Consider the following 20,559-nt stretch of genomic DNA (forward strand, 5'->3'; position numbering starts at 1 on the left):
ACTTCCTCAGCTGGCTGACAGTAGCCAGCTATCAAGCACTCACTAGGCATTTGTGGCCAGCACCTACTACACTCAATACTGCAGATGGAGAACGTATTCATCATCTCAAAGTGCTATTACACACGTCTAGTCTAGCTTCTTCACAACCCAGACAATCACAATGGTGTGATCACTCACACTCACCTACAGCCAGACATCCTGGAATGTGAAGTCAAGTGGGCCTTAGGAAGTATCACTACGAACAAAGCTACTGGACGTGATGGAATTCCAGTTGAGCTATTTCAAATCCTAAAAGATGATGCTGGGAAAGTGCTGCACTCAATTAGTCAGCAAATTTGGAAAACTCAGCAGTGGCCACAGGACTGGAAAAGGTCAGTTTTCATTCTAATCCCAAAAAAAGGCAATGCCAAAGAATGCTCAAACTACCGCACAATTGCACTCATCTCACACGCTAGTAAAGTAATGCTCAAAATTCTCCAAGCCAGGCTTCAGCAAAACACGAACTGTGAACTTCCAGATGTTCAAGCTGGTTTTAGAAAAGGCAGAAGAACCGGAGATAAAATTGCCAACATGCGCTGCTGCGCTGGATCATCAAAAAAGCAAGAGAGTTTCAGAAAAACATCTATTTCTGCTTTATTGACTATGCCAAAGCCTTTGACTGTGTGGATCACAATAAACTGTGGAAGATTCTAAAGGAGATGGGAATACCCCAGACCACCTGACCTGCCTCCTGAAAAACCTGTATGCAGGTCAGGAAGCAACAGTTAGAACTGGACATGGAACAACAGACTGGTTCCAAATAGGAAAAGGAGTACGTCAAGGCTGTATATTGTCACCCTGCTTATTTAATTTATCTGCAGAGTACATCATGAGAAACTCTGGGCTGGAAGAAACACAAGCTGGAATCAAGATTGCTGGGGGAAATATCAATAACCTCAGATATGCAGATGACACCACCCTTATCGCAGAAAGTGAAGAACTAAAGAGCCTCTTGATGAAAGTGAAAGAGGAGAGTGAAAAAGTTGGCTTAAAGCTCAACATTCAGAAAACTAAGATCATGGCATCCGGTCCCATCACTTCATTGGAAATAGATGGGGAAACAGTGGAAACAGTGTCAGACTTTATTTTTGGGGGGCTCCAAAATCACTGCAGATGATGACTGCAGCCATGAAATTAATTAGCTTCCAATTAAAATAAATAAATTTATATTAAAAAAAGAATAACATGGCATAATAATGAAAAAAAAAAAGACGCTTACTCCTTGGAAGGAAAGGTATCACCAACCTAGATAGCATATTGAAAAGCAGAAACATTAATTTGCAAACAAAGGTCCATCTAGTCAAGGCTATGGTTTTTCCAGTAGTCATGCATGGATGTGAGAGTTGGACTATAAAGAAAGCTGATCACCAAAGAATTGATGCTTTTGAACTATGGTGTTGGAGAAGACTCTTGAGAGTCCCTTGGACTGCAAGGAGATCCAACCAGTCCATCCTAAAGGAGATCAGTCCTGGGTGTTCATTGGAAGGACTGATGTTGAAGCTGAAACTGCAATGCTTTGGCCACCTGATGTGAAGAGCTGACTCATTTGAAAAAACCCTGATGCTGGGAAAGATTGAGAGCAGGAGAAGAAGGGGACGACAGAGGATGAGATGGTTGGATGGAATCGCATCACCAACTCAATGGACATGAGTTTGGGGGGACTCCAGCAGATGGACAGGGAGGCCTGGCATGCTGCAGTTCATGGGGTCACAAAGAGTCAGACACGACTGAGCGACTGAACTGAACTGAACTGAATCTAGATTCTAAACAGGGGTCACCTTTTTTTTAAAAGAGCCAGATATAAATATTTTAGGCTTTGCAGGTCATTCAAATTTCCATCTTGACTACTCAACTCTTTCACTGTACTGCAAACGTACCTACAGACAATACTTCAATGAATGCGTGACTATGTGCCAATAAAACTTTATTTATAAAAACAGATGGCAGGCTGGATTGGGCCTGTAAGCTGTAATGAGCCGATCTATAGAGAATTCTGACTCCAGGTCCCCAGTATGAGTATTCTGCCTATAACCACTACCTCCTTAAGACCGAGTAGTCTTAAATCCACTGATAGCAATCAGTATTTTACTAGAGCTAAATGGAATTTAATATCTAATATAACTATTCTCTTACAAACTAAGGAAAATCCATGCACATGGTCCTAAAGCAGATGAAGCTTTTAGTGTTTACAGAGGGATAGCACCTCCAATCTGTTTGGTATGTAGCCCATCTTTCTAAAACCAGTTACTCTAAATCTGTAATTCCAGTTCTGATGATGTTTGTGCAATTAGGAATTTGTACATCCAGCTGCCTACTTAAAATGCCTACAGATCTATTACAACCCTCAAAGGTAACATATCCAAGACAGAACTTCTCTCCCAGATTTCCCCTTCTTAATAAATGGTTTCACTAGCTAACCAGCTAAAAGACAAAAATGGAGACATCCTCCTTGACTTCTTCCTTTCCCTCACACTCCAACCTAATATATCCACAAGAAAACTAGCTTCCTTACATCACAGGCTTCATTCATGTTGCCTCCTAAAGAACCCTTCCTTGACCAAGCTAAGCCAGCCAGCCACCTTAACCGTGTTCAACCTACCACTCTGTTTTAATTATCTGCATAGCATTACTTCTATCATATTCTCTTATTTTTTATATTTGCTTATTCATGTATTTAAAGTCCGATTTCCCAAATGACCTTCTCTCCACCCTAAGCCCTTTCTACACCCTTTGCCCTAGGTAGATATGAGCCTCACAACACAGGGACTTTTTATGTCTTGCTTAACACTCTATCCCTGGTACCTCGAACAATCCCTGGCATACAGCAGATGCTCAATAATTACATACACACACAAAATGGATTAATGAATGAATCCTTACTTAAAAGCATCTCTCTCTCAAATTTGTCCTAAGAAAGGGATATCTGAAGCTATATTACTAGGAGGCAAACTTTTTGGCTCTCCCACTCTGTAATATGTATAGTTTAAAATACTTTCATTTTAGATATGGCAATGTTATACCATTTACCTCTCTTCCTTTGTATGTCACCAAAGCAGCCAGGGGTTTGGCGTAAAATCTGCTGTAGGAGAATCCCAGGCAGCCGTACATACTGTTTGCCGTGAGCTTCAAAGCCTTCTGTCGAATGTCATACTGTAGGCCACACGAGGACAAAAGACAGACAACAATATTTGCAGGTGCATAAACATTTCATTAGATGTTTTCTAACTCACCAATAAGAAACCCTCAATGTCCTTGGAGAAAAGAACTCTGAACACAGTCAACCCATCCTCCCAAAGCCATGATTCCCTGACCTCCCAGAAGCAAGTAAACAGATTCCAAAACTCGCAGAAGGTCAAAAGGCACTTGCTCAGATACATCTTTGCAGACAGAGGTGCCTTGTATTTTGAGGCATCAGATGTTTCTGAGTGGTTTCCAACCCACCAACTTAAAGTTAGCACATGCCTTTGTCCACAGCAACATGTTTAAATCACTCCTAGATAATCAAATTTTCAAAGGTGAGACTGTCACTCAGAGGTTGCTGAGTGGAAAGATATACCTGAAGATGAAGGTCTGGATTTAAATCTTGCTGTTTCATTAGCTGTTTTACTTGTCTTCTCCGCTCTACCAGTTTTCGGATCTCTCTGGGCAAAATGCCCATTTCCAAGCTTGGATCTGGCAGCTCAGGGATCTGCTCTTGCTCTCCATCCTGATGAACACAAGACAAAAACTTCAGATAAATCAAACTTTTGTGAAATGAATTCCCAAAATCATACCTCGTGGGAACTTAACCCCACATCTTGTAAAGCTACTTTCTTGTCTAAGTATAAAGGTCAACAATTCTGAGAGGGCTGAAAAGCAGGTCAATGCTGCCCTCTTTTCAGTCAGTTCTCTCAGCCTATCATTCCCAGTACCTTCCCGATCTAGTTCTTGACAAAATGTAGGCATCGTTTAAAAGGATGAATTTTTACACATGCTCCTTTTCCCCCTTCAACAAGATTGAGGAGCAACATGTTTGGGGGTATTGTTTTTAAAATAGAAACATTGAGAGACTGCTTTAAAGAAAGCAGTTAAAGTACTATTTTTAAGACCTGTGCAGTACCAAACAAAATGCTACAAAACTCTGTTAAACTATGGGGAATCACAGCAATTACTTTAAGTGTTTTAGACTGAAAAATAAAAACCTAAATACTAAATCAGCAAATCTCTTTTAGGAATCTGGAGCCCATATTTAAATAGGCCATGACATTTCTAAAAATTAACACATATATATTCCTTAGTATTTATATGGTACCTTTTATCTATCAATTGCTTTGCAATTGGTACAATAGCAACATTTTAAGAAAGCAACCAGTAGTCTTCCAATAAAATTTACAGGAGGAAAAGGCAGGGGAAGCATTAGGCCATTTTTCTCAAGGCTCCATTAATTCTACTGAATATTAACAGGATACAAAGAAAAACCAGGCACATTTGCCCTTTCAAAGGTTCAAAATTAAAAATAAACCTCTTGGCTTAAAGTATATCAAGTCAATGCCATTTGATAACCCAGTTTTTACAAAGTATCTGATTTTATAAAGATCAATAACTTCAAATGAACAATCTCACAATAGTAACAGGGACCTATTGTTTTCCAATAGAGCAGATGATGATAGCAAACCTATTAGAGATCTTGGTACACACTCCAATTTATTTACAGCAACCATGGAGCTCCAATAGAAAGTAAACTGAAAGAATATGAAGTCAAGCAAGTTACAGTCCATGCCTGGCTCTGCCAGCACGAGCTGTGTGGCACTAGCTGTTCTGAAGACCAAATGCAGTACAGCCCAGGAAAATGATAAAGAACCCATAAACTGCTACATGTATAGTATTTCTTAGATGACCTCTTTCAACTCTGAAGTGTAATTTCATATCCAGAATCTAAACTGGAAAGCTCAAATAACAAAATGGTGGGGGGGGGGGAAAGAGCTGTATAATGATAACTATCCTAATACTGACACAGACAGGACATAATCCAAAGAATATTATTAACCAAACGTAGTCACTACCTCTCGGGGATGTCTACTCAATACCTACCCTGTAAAATTATCCTCCAGTCTCATAGAAAAGCCTGTCCTCAGCAAACACATTTGTACTGTGTGAACACGCTCCTGTGGCCACAGATGATGGACAGGTGTGTTCACCAACCTAGGCAAGCCTCTAAGATTCTCTCTTCCAGGAATATGGGATTAGGACTGAAAAACAGCCCCTAAGCTGGAACCAAAAGACTTGTAATTTAGGAGTTAGAGAGCAAATAGACATCTTCTGCCCCTTGCACAAAGAAGCAGAGAAAAACAACATATAGAGATAACGTCAATTTACATCTTTTACTGCTGGAGAACAGTAAAACAGAATCTAATCAAATTCCCAACTGACAGTCAATTGTATAAGTTTTATATATGCAGAACCACACATTAAGTTATTAAGCCATACATAAAACTGTTGACTGTATGAACACTAGATTAAAATTTATGTGATATAATTCAAAAGGATCCTTTGAAAAGGATGTTTAATGAGTAGAATTGGTAATAAATGCTTTCATGGCCAAAATTTAAAAGCCTGAAAATAACAAGTGTTATAGGAAAAGGGGAACAATTCACATACATGACTGGCAGGAGTATAAAATGGTACAACGACTTAGGAAAACAATCTAACAGTTTCCTTTCAAGTAAAACATACACTGTCCAATGCAACCCAGCAAATTCACTCCTTAGGTATCCCCCAAAATGAAAGCACACATCCACAAAAAGAACTGTAGAAGAATGTTCACGGCAGCTTTATTAATAACAGCCCCAAACTGAAAATAATCCACATGCTGATCTCAGGGGAACAGATAAGTATGAAATACATCTCAACAATAAAAAGGAAAGAATAGCAATAATGCAACAACACAGAGGAATCTCAAAAAAATTACACTGAACAAAAAAAGCCAAATACAAAAGAATGCATACTGTATCACTCCATTAATCTGAAATTCTTGAACAGGCAAAATTAAGCTATGGTGATATAAGTCAGATCAATTACTGACTGATGGAAGAGGGGATTGACTATAAAAAGGCAAGTGAAACATATCACAACTTAAGGGATGAAGCTAAAGCACTGCTTATAGAGAAATTTACAGTTGCAAATGTCTAAATTAAAAGAGATGATCTCAAATCAATAATGTCACCTTCTATCATAATAAACTAGAAAAAGGGCAAAGTAAATCAAAGAAACCAGAAAAAAGGAGGTTAAAAAGACTAGCACAGAAACAGAACAAAAAAACAATAGAGAAAATTCAAGGAAACCAAGGTTGCTTATTTGAAAAGATTAACAAAATTGATAAACTTCTAGCTATACTGAAGTTTTTTCTTCAGTAAAAATACCTTTTTCTTCAGAAAAAAAGATGACTCAAATCACTAAAATCAGGAATAAAAGGAGGGGACCACCACTACTGACCTTAAAGAATTACAGTGATTAAAAGGGAATAATATGAACAATTTTATGCCAACAAATTAGATAACCTATAAAAAATGGACAAATTTATAGAAAAGGCAAAAACTACCCAAAGTGACCAAAAGAGAAATAGAAAATCTGAACAGACCTATAACAAGAGACTGAGTTAGAAATTAAAAAAAGAGAAGTCTAAGACCAGATAACTTCACTGGCAAAAATTAAAGTATTAAAACAAATCCCACATGAACTCTCCCCAAAAACCGAAGAGAAGGGAACTCTTCCCAACTCATTCTATGAGGCCAACATTACACTAATACCAAAACCAGACAAAGATATATACAACTATACACCAACAGCCTTTATGAATACAGAAAAAAACTAAACAAATACTAGCACATCGAATCTAGCCACATACAAAAAGCATTATACACCAAGTGGGATTTATCTCAGGAACAACAGTTGGTTCAACAATCAATACAGCATACTATATTAAAAGAATAAAGAACAAAAACCATATACTGATCATCTTAATAGATGCAGAAAAGGTAGTTAAGAAAACCCAACACTATTTCATGATTTAAAAAAAAACACTCAACAAACTAGTGCTAGAATGGAACTTCCTCATACTGATAAAGGCCAGCTGTGGGAAACTCTCAAGTAACATCATATTTAATAGTGAAAGACTAGATGCTTTCCCCTAATATCAGGAACAAGAAAAGGGTGTCTGCTCTTGCCACTTCTATTCATCTGTACTGGACATTCTAGCCAGGGCAGTTAAGCAAGAAAAGGAAATATAAGGCATCCAGACTGAAAAGGAAGAAATCAAACTTTCTCTATTCACAGACAAGATGATACTGTCTATAGAAAATCCTAAGGAATCCACAAACTATTATTACAACAACTAATAAATGAGCTCAGCAAAGGTGCAGGATGCAAGATCAATATACAAAATTCAGTTCTATTTCTCTACACTAGCAATGGACAAACCACAATTGATATTAAGAAAACACTCCATTTACAACTGCACCAAAAATAATGAAATATTTAGGAATAAATTTAATAAAAGTGAAAGACTTGTACACTTAAAACTAGAAAACACCTTTGAAAGACATTAAGGACCTAAATAAATGGAAAGATTCGATTTTCATGGATTGGAAAACTTAACATTATTAAGATAGCAATATTCCCCAAAGGGATCTACAGGTTCAATACAATCCCCATCAAAATCCCAGCAGATATTTTTGCATAAATTGACAAGAGATTCTAAAACAAACAAAATGTGACATGTACTGCTACAATGGAATACTCAGCAATAAAAAGGAATGAAGGACTAATACATACTACAACACAAATGAATCTCAAGAACAGTATGCTAAGTGAAATAAACCAGACACAAAAGGTCACATATGATTCTATTTACAGGAAATATACAAAAATACACAAATCTATAGAGGTGGAAAGACTAGTGGTTGCCTAAATCTAGAAGGGATTGAGGGAGGTAAGGGCTAAAAGGAAGAGAGTATCTTTGGGGAAAAATGAAAATGTTCTAAAAGTGATTATAGTGCAGTTAGCAAACTCTGGGAATAAACTAAAAGCCATTAAATTGCACACTTTAATAGGTAAATTACAGAGTCTGTGAATTACACCTCAATAAAGCTATTAGATAAAAGACACAGAACCAGTCTGAATCTCCTCCTACCCAACACTCCCCCCACCTTCTGACCAAAAAGAAAGGATATGTTACCTTTTAGAAGGAAAAGCTAGAATGCCATTACCTTTCAGAAGGAAAAACTAGAACACCAAGCCCTTTGCTTATCTTCCCCCTTTAAGCACTATTTTTAATCTCAATTTCAAGAGTTCCCAGTTGAATACAAACCTCTACAACTTTCTGTGCCTCTGAAGCAACTCTTTGCACTGTTGTAAAACAAATGTTGAATTCCTGAATGATGGAAGGATACAAACTGTTGAAGTCCAGAAGCAAAATGAACTTATCATAAAAACCTGCAAGGAAAAAAGGCCCATGTTACAAAAAGTCTTTAGCATAACACTGTATTAGAAGTACTATATTATGACTCCATATACAATCTAGAGCTGTGAGGCAGACAAAGGGAAAAAAGGAGTTGACTATCACCCTGTAAATATATATCAGAGTGAAAAATCAGGTAACCAAAGACAAAGAAAGAAGAGATTCTGTCTGGCATGGAAACCTCAGCAGTCCCCCAAAAGTACTCTATTATTATGGGCAAACACTGCCCCTCATATCAATTACTTTTTTTTTTTCATTTACTAGATCCTATCAATTACTTTACACAGGTGCCATGTACATTTCCAAAAAAAACAAAATGCTGCTAAATTCTCCTTCAAGAATGCATTCCTTTCCACCTATCCTTCCCCCCTACTCTTCAAATATTTAGTGATCTCTACCAGCAAGTGGTTATACATTTTTTTTTATAATCACACCTTCAAAGAATAAAACAGGCAGCCTATTTACCTGTATACAAACTGCCAAGATCAGACAAGATGCATACATAAATGTCAGTAGTGGAACGATCCACCCTTTTTACTAACCAAGGGTGAACAGAAAGCTACTGTATTTCTCTAGGACATTTACAAAGAGTTATCTTCACCTTCAGAAGAAACTGAATAGAAGTAAATGTCCACAGTTAAGACAATAACAACAACAGCAAGCATATACTGATAGCTTACTGTGTGTCTGGTACTATTATTCCTTAAATCCCAGTGTGGTTTTTTTCTTATTGCCGGACCAGGGATGGAAACCGTGTTCCCTGGCTTGGAGGGCAGATTCTCAACCACTGGACCACCAGGGAAGTCCTGACAAATAGCTATATATTGGACCAGAGGTTGGCAAAGATCAAATTCAGCCTATCTCTTTTTGTACCACTCATGAGGTAAGAAGAGTTTTTACATCTTTAAATGGTCGGGAAAAAAATGTACAAAGACTATCTCAATGATATGTGAAAATGACACAAAATTTAAATTTCAATGTCCATAAATTAAACTTTCTTGGAATACAGCAAAAAAAAAAAAAAAGATTCACATTAATCCCATGTTAAAAGACTGGCAAACAAGATTTTCACATGAACGTAAGAAAATAAAGAAAGTCATTATGAAACCTATTCGCTAATATACAAAACACAAGTCAGGTCTTTTAGTTTCTCAAGCTGACTGCATTAAGAAGTCCCTTCACATCAGGGACAAAGCCATCCGCTGCCCAGCCTTACCAACTTTGGGGTCTAAGACCAAGCCTCCAGAATAAGCTGCTTTCTTACGTCCTTTTTTGTATTTATTGGTGTCTCCATCAATGTCTTCATCTTCATCTCCCTAATATCAAATGGAAGATAACTTCACCAGCCAGCAACTCATGAATCAATTTAGAAGGTTTATGATTTCCCCCTTTCCAACTGCAGTACACACTTCTAACAGATACTTTACTTTCAGTTAATAGTCCTCTAGGGAAAGACAGTTACTGTAACATGTTCATGAATCCAAATGAATGCCAAGCATGGTACTTACCAAAACAAACACTGTATCTGAGGTGATAAATATGCAAATTCCACTTTAAAATATTTCTGAATAGAACTTCACATTTTTAAATCAATGGACACTAACAATTCAACTATTGGTGCCATGTAAAATTTGAGATTCTAAGAATTCTCTTATATTCATTACTCTAACATTCATGATATAAAAATACAAACTATTTTATTTAGATATTACCATTATTCTTATTATTAATATGGATACCTTAAAATAAGTATGTCCATATGCTGAAAATTCTTTTCCAAGTAGTTTAATTAGCAAACATTTAACACTCAGCAGAAGTCAAACTCCTCTAAGTTAATACTTCACTAATTTTAATAATGTATGTAAAACAAGCACAACAAAAGAATCTGAGTCATTTTAACATTAAACTCCCATTCTAAATTGATTACTATCCGTGCTGATAAAACAGTAGCTAAGCTAAGTTTCATTTCTGGTGTGATGGAGACTACTTCAGAAACCTGACTGTGGTGACCTTAATCCTACTAGAATATAAAAATGCAACCACACAACATGAAAAGTAAGGCTTAGGGGTTCAAGGAAATAAAAGGTTCAACTGGTAGTGCTAACCCAGCAAAACAATTTCCATCTATGGTCACGCATCAGAGGCCTAATGCCTCCCTCAAAGAATTTCATATTTCACAAATAATTTTTATCTGTATAGAGAAAAGCAGAGAAAGAAATGACCATACCAAAACAAAGGAGCAAACAGGATAGTTTCTACTTATCTGGGAAGTAGATGTTATCACAGCCCAAAGAAACAATCTTGTTAATAAAAAGGGGGGATATAAAAAAGCAAAACACTACATAACTTTGGACCCACCAGTTTCTGCTGAGGCTTTCTGAAAGTCTGCTTGTCAGGCACAATATAGTTGTTTTCATAAAATGCATGAAGTAATAAGAACTCATTACGCTCAGATCGTCCACCCATCAGCGTCCTAGACTATTAAATAAAATTAAAAAAAAAAAAACTTGAGCTCAAAACCACAATAAACAAAAGCAAATCAAATTGATAAATTTAATCATAGCACCTCCTTCAAATTCACTCATCATATCAAGGGCTGGTTTAAAAAAAAGGGGGGGTATTAATTATTTCCAGCAGCTTCTTTAAGCATTACAGTTAAAAGGAGACAAAGAGAGCTTAAAATACCCACAACTCGGCTATTTCTTTACTCTCAAATGGACCATTCCACAAATCAGACACATCCAGATGTCAGAGACAATCCTTATGTTCCCCCAAATTTCAACATACTGCACCTGGCTTTCCTCCCCCTCTCCCAAGCAGTTCTTCATTTTACAAAAGAAGCCCAGCTTTCAAAATACAAGTTACTCATTTTATAAGCATGCATTTAGACTCATTATCATATAACAACTACCCCAAGAAAACACTGGATCCAACAGGAAATGCTTTTTCCCCTTTCTAAGTTAAATTTACCATAATGTTCCCAGCGATGTTAGTGATCTGCAATGCTAATGGAAGAACATTTAGCTCACACATGATCTGCAAAATGAACCTGGCATCTTTCCAGGTGTGCTCCAACAGGTACAACAGATGAGAAGAGTCACTGTACAGAAAAAGAATGAAACAGAATCAAGTAATTAAAAGAAACAATGATTAAAATTAGAATTTCATAAAGCATTATTAAAAATTTTTGGTTATGTAACTTCAGAGCAATGGCACCTCACATTGGAAACAATTTAAAATAAGGTCAGTATGAAATTAGGAATTCATTAATACCATTGATCCCAATGCCTTTCTCTAAAACAAACAAAAAAAATCACACTAAGATAAAGTTATATGTTAACTACAATCTGAAAACACCCTAAATCCTTTCATTCATTTCATCCACTAAATATGTATTACATACCCACTCTATGCCAGACATTGTTCTAAATTCTGGCGGTGAACAAAAGAGACAAAAATTCCTATCCTTATGGGGGAGGTAGAATACAACTTTAATTTTTAATATGTGGTATGTTAAATAAGGCTAAGTGTTAAGAAGAAAAGTTAAGAAGGGAATATTAAGGATCAAGAGCAGAGACAAATTTTAGTTAGGGAACCAAGGAAGAGTCCACTGAGAATAAAGACCCACAAGAGGTGAGAGGGTAATTCTTTCAGATGGGTAAATCTGAGGGAAGAACATTCCAGGCAGACAGAACAGCACATTCAAAAAAAATTTTTAATTAAAAAAAAAGTATGTCCTAGTCTGAGCATAAATCTCGCAGTTGCAATATCAAGAACAAAACCAATGGCTGCAACACAGAGAATGATGGAGAATAAGAGAAGAGAAGGACAGAATTAATGGCAGAGAGACCCACTGTATAAGACCTTTTAAGTCAAAATAAGTGCTTTGGTTTTTACTCTGAATGAAACAGAAAGTCACTAGGAGACTTTAAGTACAGCGCCATATCCAACTTTACTTCAGCACAGAAACTCTCGTTTCTGGGTTGAGAACAGACCACAAAGAGTCAAGGGCAAAAGCAAAGAGACAAGTAAGGAGGCTAATATAAGACCCAGTGACCCAGGAGAAAGAGGATGGTGGCTTGGACCAGGGTGGGTCCAAGTGAAGAGAAAAGAAGTGGCATAGAGACATATTTTGAAGATGGAGCTGACAGGATTTCCTGATGCATGGAACATAAGATGTCAGAGAAAGGAATCAGAGATGCCTCAGAGGTTCCAGGCTGAGGATGACTCTGGAGGTTTCCAGTGATACTGGAAAAGTAAGAGAAACAAGGAAGAGAAAGTCAGGAGCTCAGTTGTGGAAAAGGCTGAGTTGGAGGCTCATATTAGACATTAAGCAGAACAGGGAGGTAGAGACATGAGTTTGAATTCAGGGGACACGTCCAAAGTGAAGATATACTCAGAGGAGGCATCAGCACCCATGTGGTATTGAAATTCCTGCAACTCGATGAGATCACCCAGGCAGGGAGCACAGTCAGAAAGAAAAGCAGTTTGAGAACTCGGGAGGAACAGGCAGAAAAGAATGCAAAATGGCCATAGGGGTAGGAGAAACCTTATGTAAGAAATAATCAAGCAAAAGTTTACATTATGCAAAATGAATTAAGTTCCAGAAATCTAATGTATAGCAAAGTGATGACAGTGAATAATGTATTATACACATGAAACTTCCTAAGAGGAAGAAATCTTAAGTGTCCTCATCACAAAAAAGAAAAGAAAAAATTAGTGCTTGTGTGAGGTGATGAGTGTGTTAATTAGCTTAACTGTCATGATTTTTTCACAATGTGTATCAAACATCAAGCTGTATACCTTAAATAAAATACAATTTTTATTTGTCAATTTGACCTCAACAAGGCTGGAAAAAAGAAATAAGCAGCAATATCTCCAGATAATTGAATGACTTTTCAGATTTTATATTTCCAAAATATTTGCATTAATTTCTGAATTAATGAATTAAGGGTGGAAACCTAAATATCACATCAATTTCCAAACTGCTCTCAGGAAACATCAAGATGGTGTTAAATGAGGGAGATATTATGATAAAATTAGAATAATTCAAAAAGCAAAATAATTCACATCACTAAAGGAATGGAGATGTGATGCTGACATGAAGACAGACAATTTTCCCCTCCACAGCACCACATGGTCCTGTTCCTCCAGCCTAAGGATGATTCTGGCATTTCAGTTGATTTCAAGACAGAGAAATTCTGAAGCATCCAGGATCATACCTGTACATGTTTCGTATATTTTCAATTGGGATTACAATCCTTTCAGTTTTCAAAATCTGTTGAACAAGTTCAGATAAATGGTAGCTTTTACACCGAATCAGTTCCTTTGCTGAAATTTCCACATCACAGATCATTCGGCCACAGGTAGCATTTTTTTCACCAAATCCACTCCTGCCCTACAGGTGAGGACAAAAAGCAAATCCCATGGAAGAGCAGACACTGACATTTCGTTCTAACTTGATTTGAGGCTAGCCCCAAAACTACACTGATGAAACTTTCATTCTTCCATTCATGCATTCATTCAGCCATCACTCATATATTTTTGAACATTGACTGTGTATCTGACACTGTTCTGGACACTCAGAATATAAGGGATACAGCGGTTAGCAAAGTAGAAAAGATACCTGATCTCATTTGAAATATACAACTAAAAAAATTATATAATTTTGGGAGGTAATAAGTATATGGATAATAGAACATGGTGACAGGAACAAGGAATTTGCAGGAACTACATCTTAAAGAGGGTGGTCAGGGTAGACCACACTGAGAAAATGCCATATAAACAACCCTGAAGCGGGTAAGGAGTAAGCAATGCCAGCATCTGGATGATGTGTTATTAATGACTCTATTGTCTTAAAGAGATGAACAGGAAAAGAAGCAAGAGCACTGGCTCCCAACTCCAATCTGCAGCAGCAGAATTCTCTGGAGAATGTTACAAAAGGTACAGATTCCTAAGTTCTCTGATGAAGCAGCATTCTGGTTCACTGGTAAGATTTAAGTAAAGACTTTAAGCAAAGAGCAGTGTCAGAGTTTAGGAAATGAAGGTGCTTCATCCAAAATCCACCACAAGCCCCCTTTATCAAGCAAGCAGGCAGAATGAAAAGGGACAAGCCTTCCAAAAGTCAGATGGGGCCTGGGTTCAAAATTATAGTTCTTGCCTTTACTAGCTCTAGGATCTTGAACAAGCTCTGTCCCCTCTGTGAGAATGTACCCCTAAACCTGCAATTGCTCAGAGAGAGGACAAATATGCAGCCCACTCAGTGTCTGATCCCGCCCATTCTTCCTTCCCATCTCCTTCCTGAACCCCACAGCTGTTTCTTAGGGATGCCTAAGTGGAGCTAATAAGCACGTGCTATCTCTAGATTCTAAAAGTTAAATTTTAAAATTACCAGTGGTTACTAATAAAATGCTGAATTCAAAGGAAAAGGTGTTTAGTGCCAAAGTTAAAATGTCCTATCATAAGGCAACTGATTCCAAATCAAAAAAGCACAAGGTGCAACCTGGTAGCTACTCAATATACAGAAGCCAAACAGAGAAGAAAGATTTGAAAATTATGATTACCCCAAGCTTCGGCATGTTGGATCGCTTCAGCCGACCTATCTTGGACCAGAAAGGAACTTTGCACACATTAATTCTCTGCAGTAGCACTTCCAGTTCAAAACCATAAATATTATGACCCTAGTCAGAAAAAGAATGCAGCCAATAACATTAAAAGAAACACAAATTAAAGGATTTATCATCATAATGCATAGAATTTCTCTGCCCTTTCTTTTTCTGGTCTCTAATTGAAGGCATCATGAGCTTACCTCCGACTGGGGTCCTTTCTTCTTCAGGAATTTATTCATCAGCAGCATTCATTAGCCTTGACATTAACAAGGCTGCTAAGCAGATTGCTGGAATAAACTTTATTTTATTCTAATTGATGCCAGGTTCATATGATGTCTTTTAATTTGCAACTTACACCTCACAGTCTCTCAGGAAAATGCAAATTTTAATGTCCCATACTTTTCAGGTCATCAGTAGAAGCTGTATTCAAATAATTTCATTTTACTTCCTTAACAACCAAGAACCCAGCTGTGTTGTGTGACAGTTTACATAGACTTCTTAGAAAACTCGGGAAGTACATCCAGTTTCTTCTTAAAGAACTGAGTTCAAACACAACTGATTTTGACTTTTAATCAACATGCAACAAAATAAACAGATATCACACCATAGTTCAAATAAGAAACTTGTTGAAAACACTGAAACAAAACTATCCTGAATTAAAAAAAAAAAAACTCAAAAAGATAACCATATTTTCCAAGTCAGTACTAATAATTTCCATCATGTGAATTATGCTTATTCTAGAATGGGAAAGACAAGAGATCTCTTCGAGAAAATTAGAGATACCAAGGGAACATTTCATGCAAAGATGGGCATAATAAAGGACAGAAATGGTATGGACCTAACAGAAGCAGAAGATATTAAGAAGAGGTGGCAAGAATACACAAAGAACTGTACAAAGAAAGAGCTTCAAGACCCAGATAATCATGATGATGTGATCACTCACCTACACCCAGACATCCTGGAGTGTGACGTCAAGTGGGCCTTAGGAAGTATCACTACTAACAAAGCTACTGGATGTGATGGAATTCCAGCTGAGCTATTTCAAATCCTAAAAGATGATGCTCTGAAGGTGCTGCACCCAATATGCCAGCAAATTTGGAAAACTCAGCAGTGGCCACAGGACTGGAAAAGGTCAGTTTTCATTCCAATCCCAAAAAAAGGCAATGCCAAAGAATGCTCAACTTACAGCACAATTGCACTCATCTCACACACTAGTAAAGTAATGCTTAAAATTCTCCAAGCTAGGCTTCTGCAGTACGTGAACCATGAACTTCCAGATGTTCAAGCTGGTTTTAGAAAAGGCAGAGGAACCAGAGATCAAACTGCCAACATGTGCTGGATCATTGAAAAAGCAAGAGAGTTCCAGAGAAACATCTATTTCTGCTTTATTGACTATACCAAAGCCTTTGACTGTGTGGATCACAAGAAACTGGAAAATTTTGAAAGAGATGGGAATACCAGATCACCTGACCTGCCTCTTGAGAAACCTATATGCAGGTCAGGAAGCAACAGTTAGAATTGGACATGAAACAACAGACTGGTTCCAAACAGGAAAAAGAGTACATCAAGGCTGTATATTGTCACCTTGCTTATTTAACTTATATGCAGAGTACATCATGAGAAACGCTGGGCTGGAAGAAGCACAAGCTGGAATCAAGATTGCCAGGAGAAATATCAATAACCTCAGATATGCAGATGACACCACCCTTATGGCAGAAAGTGAATTAGAACTAAAGAGCCTTTTCATGAAACTGAAAGAGGAGAGTGAAAAAGATGGCTTAAAACTCAACATTCAGAAAACGAAGATCATGGCATCCAGTCCCATCACTTCATGGCAAACAGATGGGTAAACAGTGGAAACAGTGTCAGACTTTATTTTTGGGGGCTCCAAAATCACTGCAGATGGTGACTGCAGCCATGAAATTAAAAGACGCTTACTCCTTGGAAGGAAAGTTATGACTAAGCTAGACAGCATATTAAAAAGCAGAGACATTACTGTCAACAGTATGGATGTGAGAGTTGGACTATAAAGAAGCTGAGCGCTGATGCTTTTGAACTGTGGTGTTGGAGAAGACTCTTGAGAGTCCCTTGGACTGCAAGAAGATCCAACCAATCGATCCCAAAGGAAATCAGTCCTGGGTGTTCATTGGAAGGACTGATGTTGACGCTGAAACTCTAATATTTTGGCCACCTGATGCGAAGAGCTGACTCATTTGAAAAGACCCTGATGTTGGGAAAGATTTAAGGCAGGAGGAGAAGGGGACGACAGAGGATGAGATGGTTAGATGGCATTACCAACTCAATGGACATGAGTCTGGGTAAACTCCGGGAGTTGGTGATGGACAGGGAGGCCTGGCGTGCTGCGGTTCATGGGGTCACAAAGAGTCGGACATGACTGAGTGATTGAACTAAACTAGCAAAATCAACTATATGAAGTTTAAAATCAACTAATAAACAGATTTACTTGTTATTAATTTTAATTAAAGATACATACCACTATATTGATGGTAAGTTTGTCTACTAAACTCAGAGACCCAAAGGACATGAGCAAGTCTCATTTCCAAATTCTCATGCCTGGGATTAGGGACTCAAACTCATGTTAGGATTCTTTCATTCTGGTTCGGATTTCTCACAGTCTCGGCTCTAACACCCTAAGGCAGGCCAGCTACCCCTAGATACCATGATGTCTCCTTGGGGCCCAAGAGGGAGAATGCTAGTAGGTTGGATGTAGGCCTGGTGCTGAGCCAGAGGACCGCACAAGGGCACCATGGACAGAATCTTCCTAGCGCTTTCAAGATGGGTCTTGAAAGATTGTTAGGGAAGCAGGTACAGAGACACTGGTAACAACCTATAGGCTCTCAGTACCTCATCCAGAAAGGGGTTCAAGAACAAAAATGAACACAGAAACGTATGGCAAACATTTCTCACAAGGCTTCCATGTAACTAAATTACTGCTATTACACTTAAAATACAGGCATTTATACTGCTTCCCTCCAAAAATCCCAAAAGCACGGTATAATTTGACTGCTCTATTAACCCAAGACAAAAGGCAGAACTCCTATTAAGGCATCTACAACCTAAGTCCTAAAACCTATGTTTAGAGGAAACAAAGCACAATGTTGTTTTAGGGCTCTTTGGAACTGGGGCAAAGAACTCAATGAATTATTTTATGACCTCTTATTAGTTAGTAGGAGCATATTCAGTCATCAAGATAAAAAAAGACTCCTAGCCATGATCTCTCAAAAGAATATGTCACAGACACCCACTGGGCTCATAAAATTAAAATACTTCAATTTGGGGGATATGCACCAAACCAAAGAAATTCACTCCTGTGACCACTATACAGCTGGGCCTCTATGCCAAAATTTTGAAGCTATTAACAGTTGACATGAGTTTACTTTTCTTCCAGGCAGTGCTCTAACTGTAAGTAACAGGAGTATCCTAAACTTCAAGAGTAATTCATGAGTTGCTTTTCTATTAGAGGGAAAAAAAAAAAAAAAACTACCCTGTAGTGGGCTGGGGTTTTTCTCCTTTCTGTTAGCACAAAGTAGACGAATTCCTACCAGTTCACAAGGTCACTTCACTCTGAAAAGATTCTCTGTTGCTCAGAAAGTTCCAATCAAGGCACACTGAAAAGAACTAAAGAATCAAGAGCTTCACCAAGACATGATCAAAGATCTACTTACCACAATGATATCAGGATCAATTTTGTGAACTTTTGCAAGGAAACAACCTAGTAGTGTTCTTTCCGTGGCAGCAACCTCAACCTTCACATTCTGTTAGAGAAAAACATACCAGTCACTTATCTTTACTCTCAAGTACTATTCCCTGGCTTCCTGCTTAAGCATGGTAAGATTGCTTAGGGTTTAAAAGAAAAAACCATCCATTTCAAAACAAAATGCGGCAATGTAATTCCTGATTCTAGATTTCACAGTAATACTTGCACAAAAATCTCTGAGGAGCTCATTCTGCTAATAAGCATGTGAATGAAGCAAGATTTTAAGTACTGAGCACTATCAAGTGCAGAAATGTCCCTCCACAGGGACATGCTTGTGCATCTGGACACATTTTATAGCATAAGAATCAGAGAACCTATCAAAAACATTATTTAATTTCCTATATAATTCCTGGTAGACTTTGCTGTTTATGTATTTACCACATAAAGAGATCCCAAGGACTGTAGAAATTAATCCCAAATAGCAGTATAAAAACCCAGAAATAAGAAACTAGACTAAAAACAAACATACATGTAAGAACTACAACCGTCTTAAGCATAAATAAAACCTAGCTACACACAAAAGGCTTCCACAATTCAACAGAAATCAGGTATTCAAAAGATGCACTTTATTAAGACTTAAGTTGATGACCATGTTTTCTACAACTAGCTCAGCTAAAAAAATGTCAGTTTGACTCTAATGGAATTTTCCTAGATCATTTTACTTACTAATTCAGGGCACTTTACAAATAACAGCCTGATCCAATAGTACCCCCAGACTACTAGACTTCTCAAACTTTAAAGTGGAACCCAGTAAGGTTGCTATTAATTTTGTCAAGTGAAGACATTAAAAAAACAAAAATAACCTACAGATTTACCAACACAGGCATTTCATAAAGGAAAAAACATACTCTCCAAAAATGAAATTCTTTATATTGAATACATTTACTTTTATGAAGTCTGTCAGACTTTATTTTTTTGGGCTCCAATATCACTGCAGATGATGACTGCAGCCATGAAATTAAAAGACACTTACTCCTTCGAAGAAAAGTTATGACCAACCTAGACAGCATATTAAAAAGCAGAGACATTACTTTGCCAACAAAGGTCCATCTAGTCAAAGCTATGGTTTTCCTAGTAGTCATGTATAGATATGAGAGTTGGACTATAAAGAAAGCTGAGCACCAAAGAATTGATGCTTTTGAACTGTGGTGTTGGAGGAGATTCTTCAAAGTCCCTTGGACAGCAAGGAGATCCAACCAGTCCATCCTAAAGGAAATCATGTCCGAATATTCATTGGAAGGACTGATGCTGAAACTGAAACTCCAATACTTGGGCTACCTGGTTGGAAGAACTGACTGATGTGAAAAGACCCTGATGCTGGGAAAGATTGAGGGCAGGAGGAGAAGGGGTCAACAGAGGATGAGATGGTTGGCTGGCATCACCGACTCAATAGACATGAATTTGAGTAAACTCCAGGAGTTGATGATGGGCAGGGAGGTCTGGCGTGCTACAGTCCAGACACGACAGAGCAACTGAACTGAACTTTTATGAAAACCTCGTATTATACTACTCCCCCCCTCCACCACCATTTTAAGGATCCATGAAAACTTCTTCATGGAGTATACTGGAAGCTTAGAGATCACTAATCAAATATAGCCATCCCACAACAACCTTCCCAATAAATGTCACCTTTAATATCC

The 20,559-nt window shown here is 37.7% G+C and overlaps 1 protein-coding gene and 1 non-coding gene across 4 annotated transcripts in view; both read right to left on the minus strand.

The window, feature by feature from the left end:
* POLA1 (DNA polymerase alpha 1, catalytic subunit) overlaps nucleotides 1–20,559 on the minus strand; it is a 290,997-nt gene that overhangs the window by 237,396 nt on the left and 33,042 nt on the right. For all 3 annotated transcript variants that reach the window (XM_068962031.1, XM_068962032.1, XM_068962030.1), the window contains 9 exons: nucleotides 18,828–18,917; nucleotides 15,097–15,213; nucleotides 13,756–13,931; nucleotides 11,504–11,633; nucleotides 10,892–11,011; nucleotides 9,750–9,849; nucleotides 8,384–8,508; nucleotides 3,596–3,745; nucleotides 3,067–3,189 (listed from right to left, as the gene is read on the minus strand). In XM_068962031.1, the coding sequence (XP_068818132.1) occupies nucleotides 3,067–3,189; nucleotides 3,596–3,745; nucleotides 8,384–8,508; nucleotides 9,750–9,849; nucleotides 10,892–11,011; nucleotides 11,504–11,633; nucleotides 13,756–13,931; nucleotides 15,097–15,213; nucleotides 18,828–18,917 (1,131 nt within the window). The remainder of the gene's footprint in view (nucleotides 1–3,066; nucleotides 3,190–3,595; nucleotides 3,746–8,383; nucleotides 8,509–9,749; nucleotides 9,850–10,891; nucleotides 11,012–11,503; nucleotides 11,634–13,755; nucleotides 13,932–15,096; nucleotides 15,214–18,827; nucleotides 18,918–20,559) is intronic.
* Nucleotides 9,038–9,167, minus strand: LOC138072083 (small Cajal body-specific RNA 24). Its single transcript, XR_011144234.1, has one exon. It is a non-coding gene; the product is annotated as a small Cajal body-specific RNA 24 (non-coding RNA).

Source organism: Capricornis sumatraensis, chromosome X (genome assembly GCF_032405125.1).
Source record: "Capricornis sumatraensis isolate serow.1 chromosome X, serow.2, whole genome shotgun sequence".
NCBI lineage: Eukaryota > Metazoa > Chordata > Mammalia > Artiodactyla > Bovidae > Capricornis > Capricornis sumatraensis.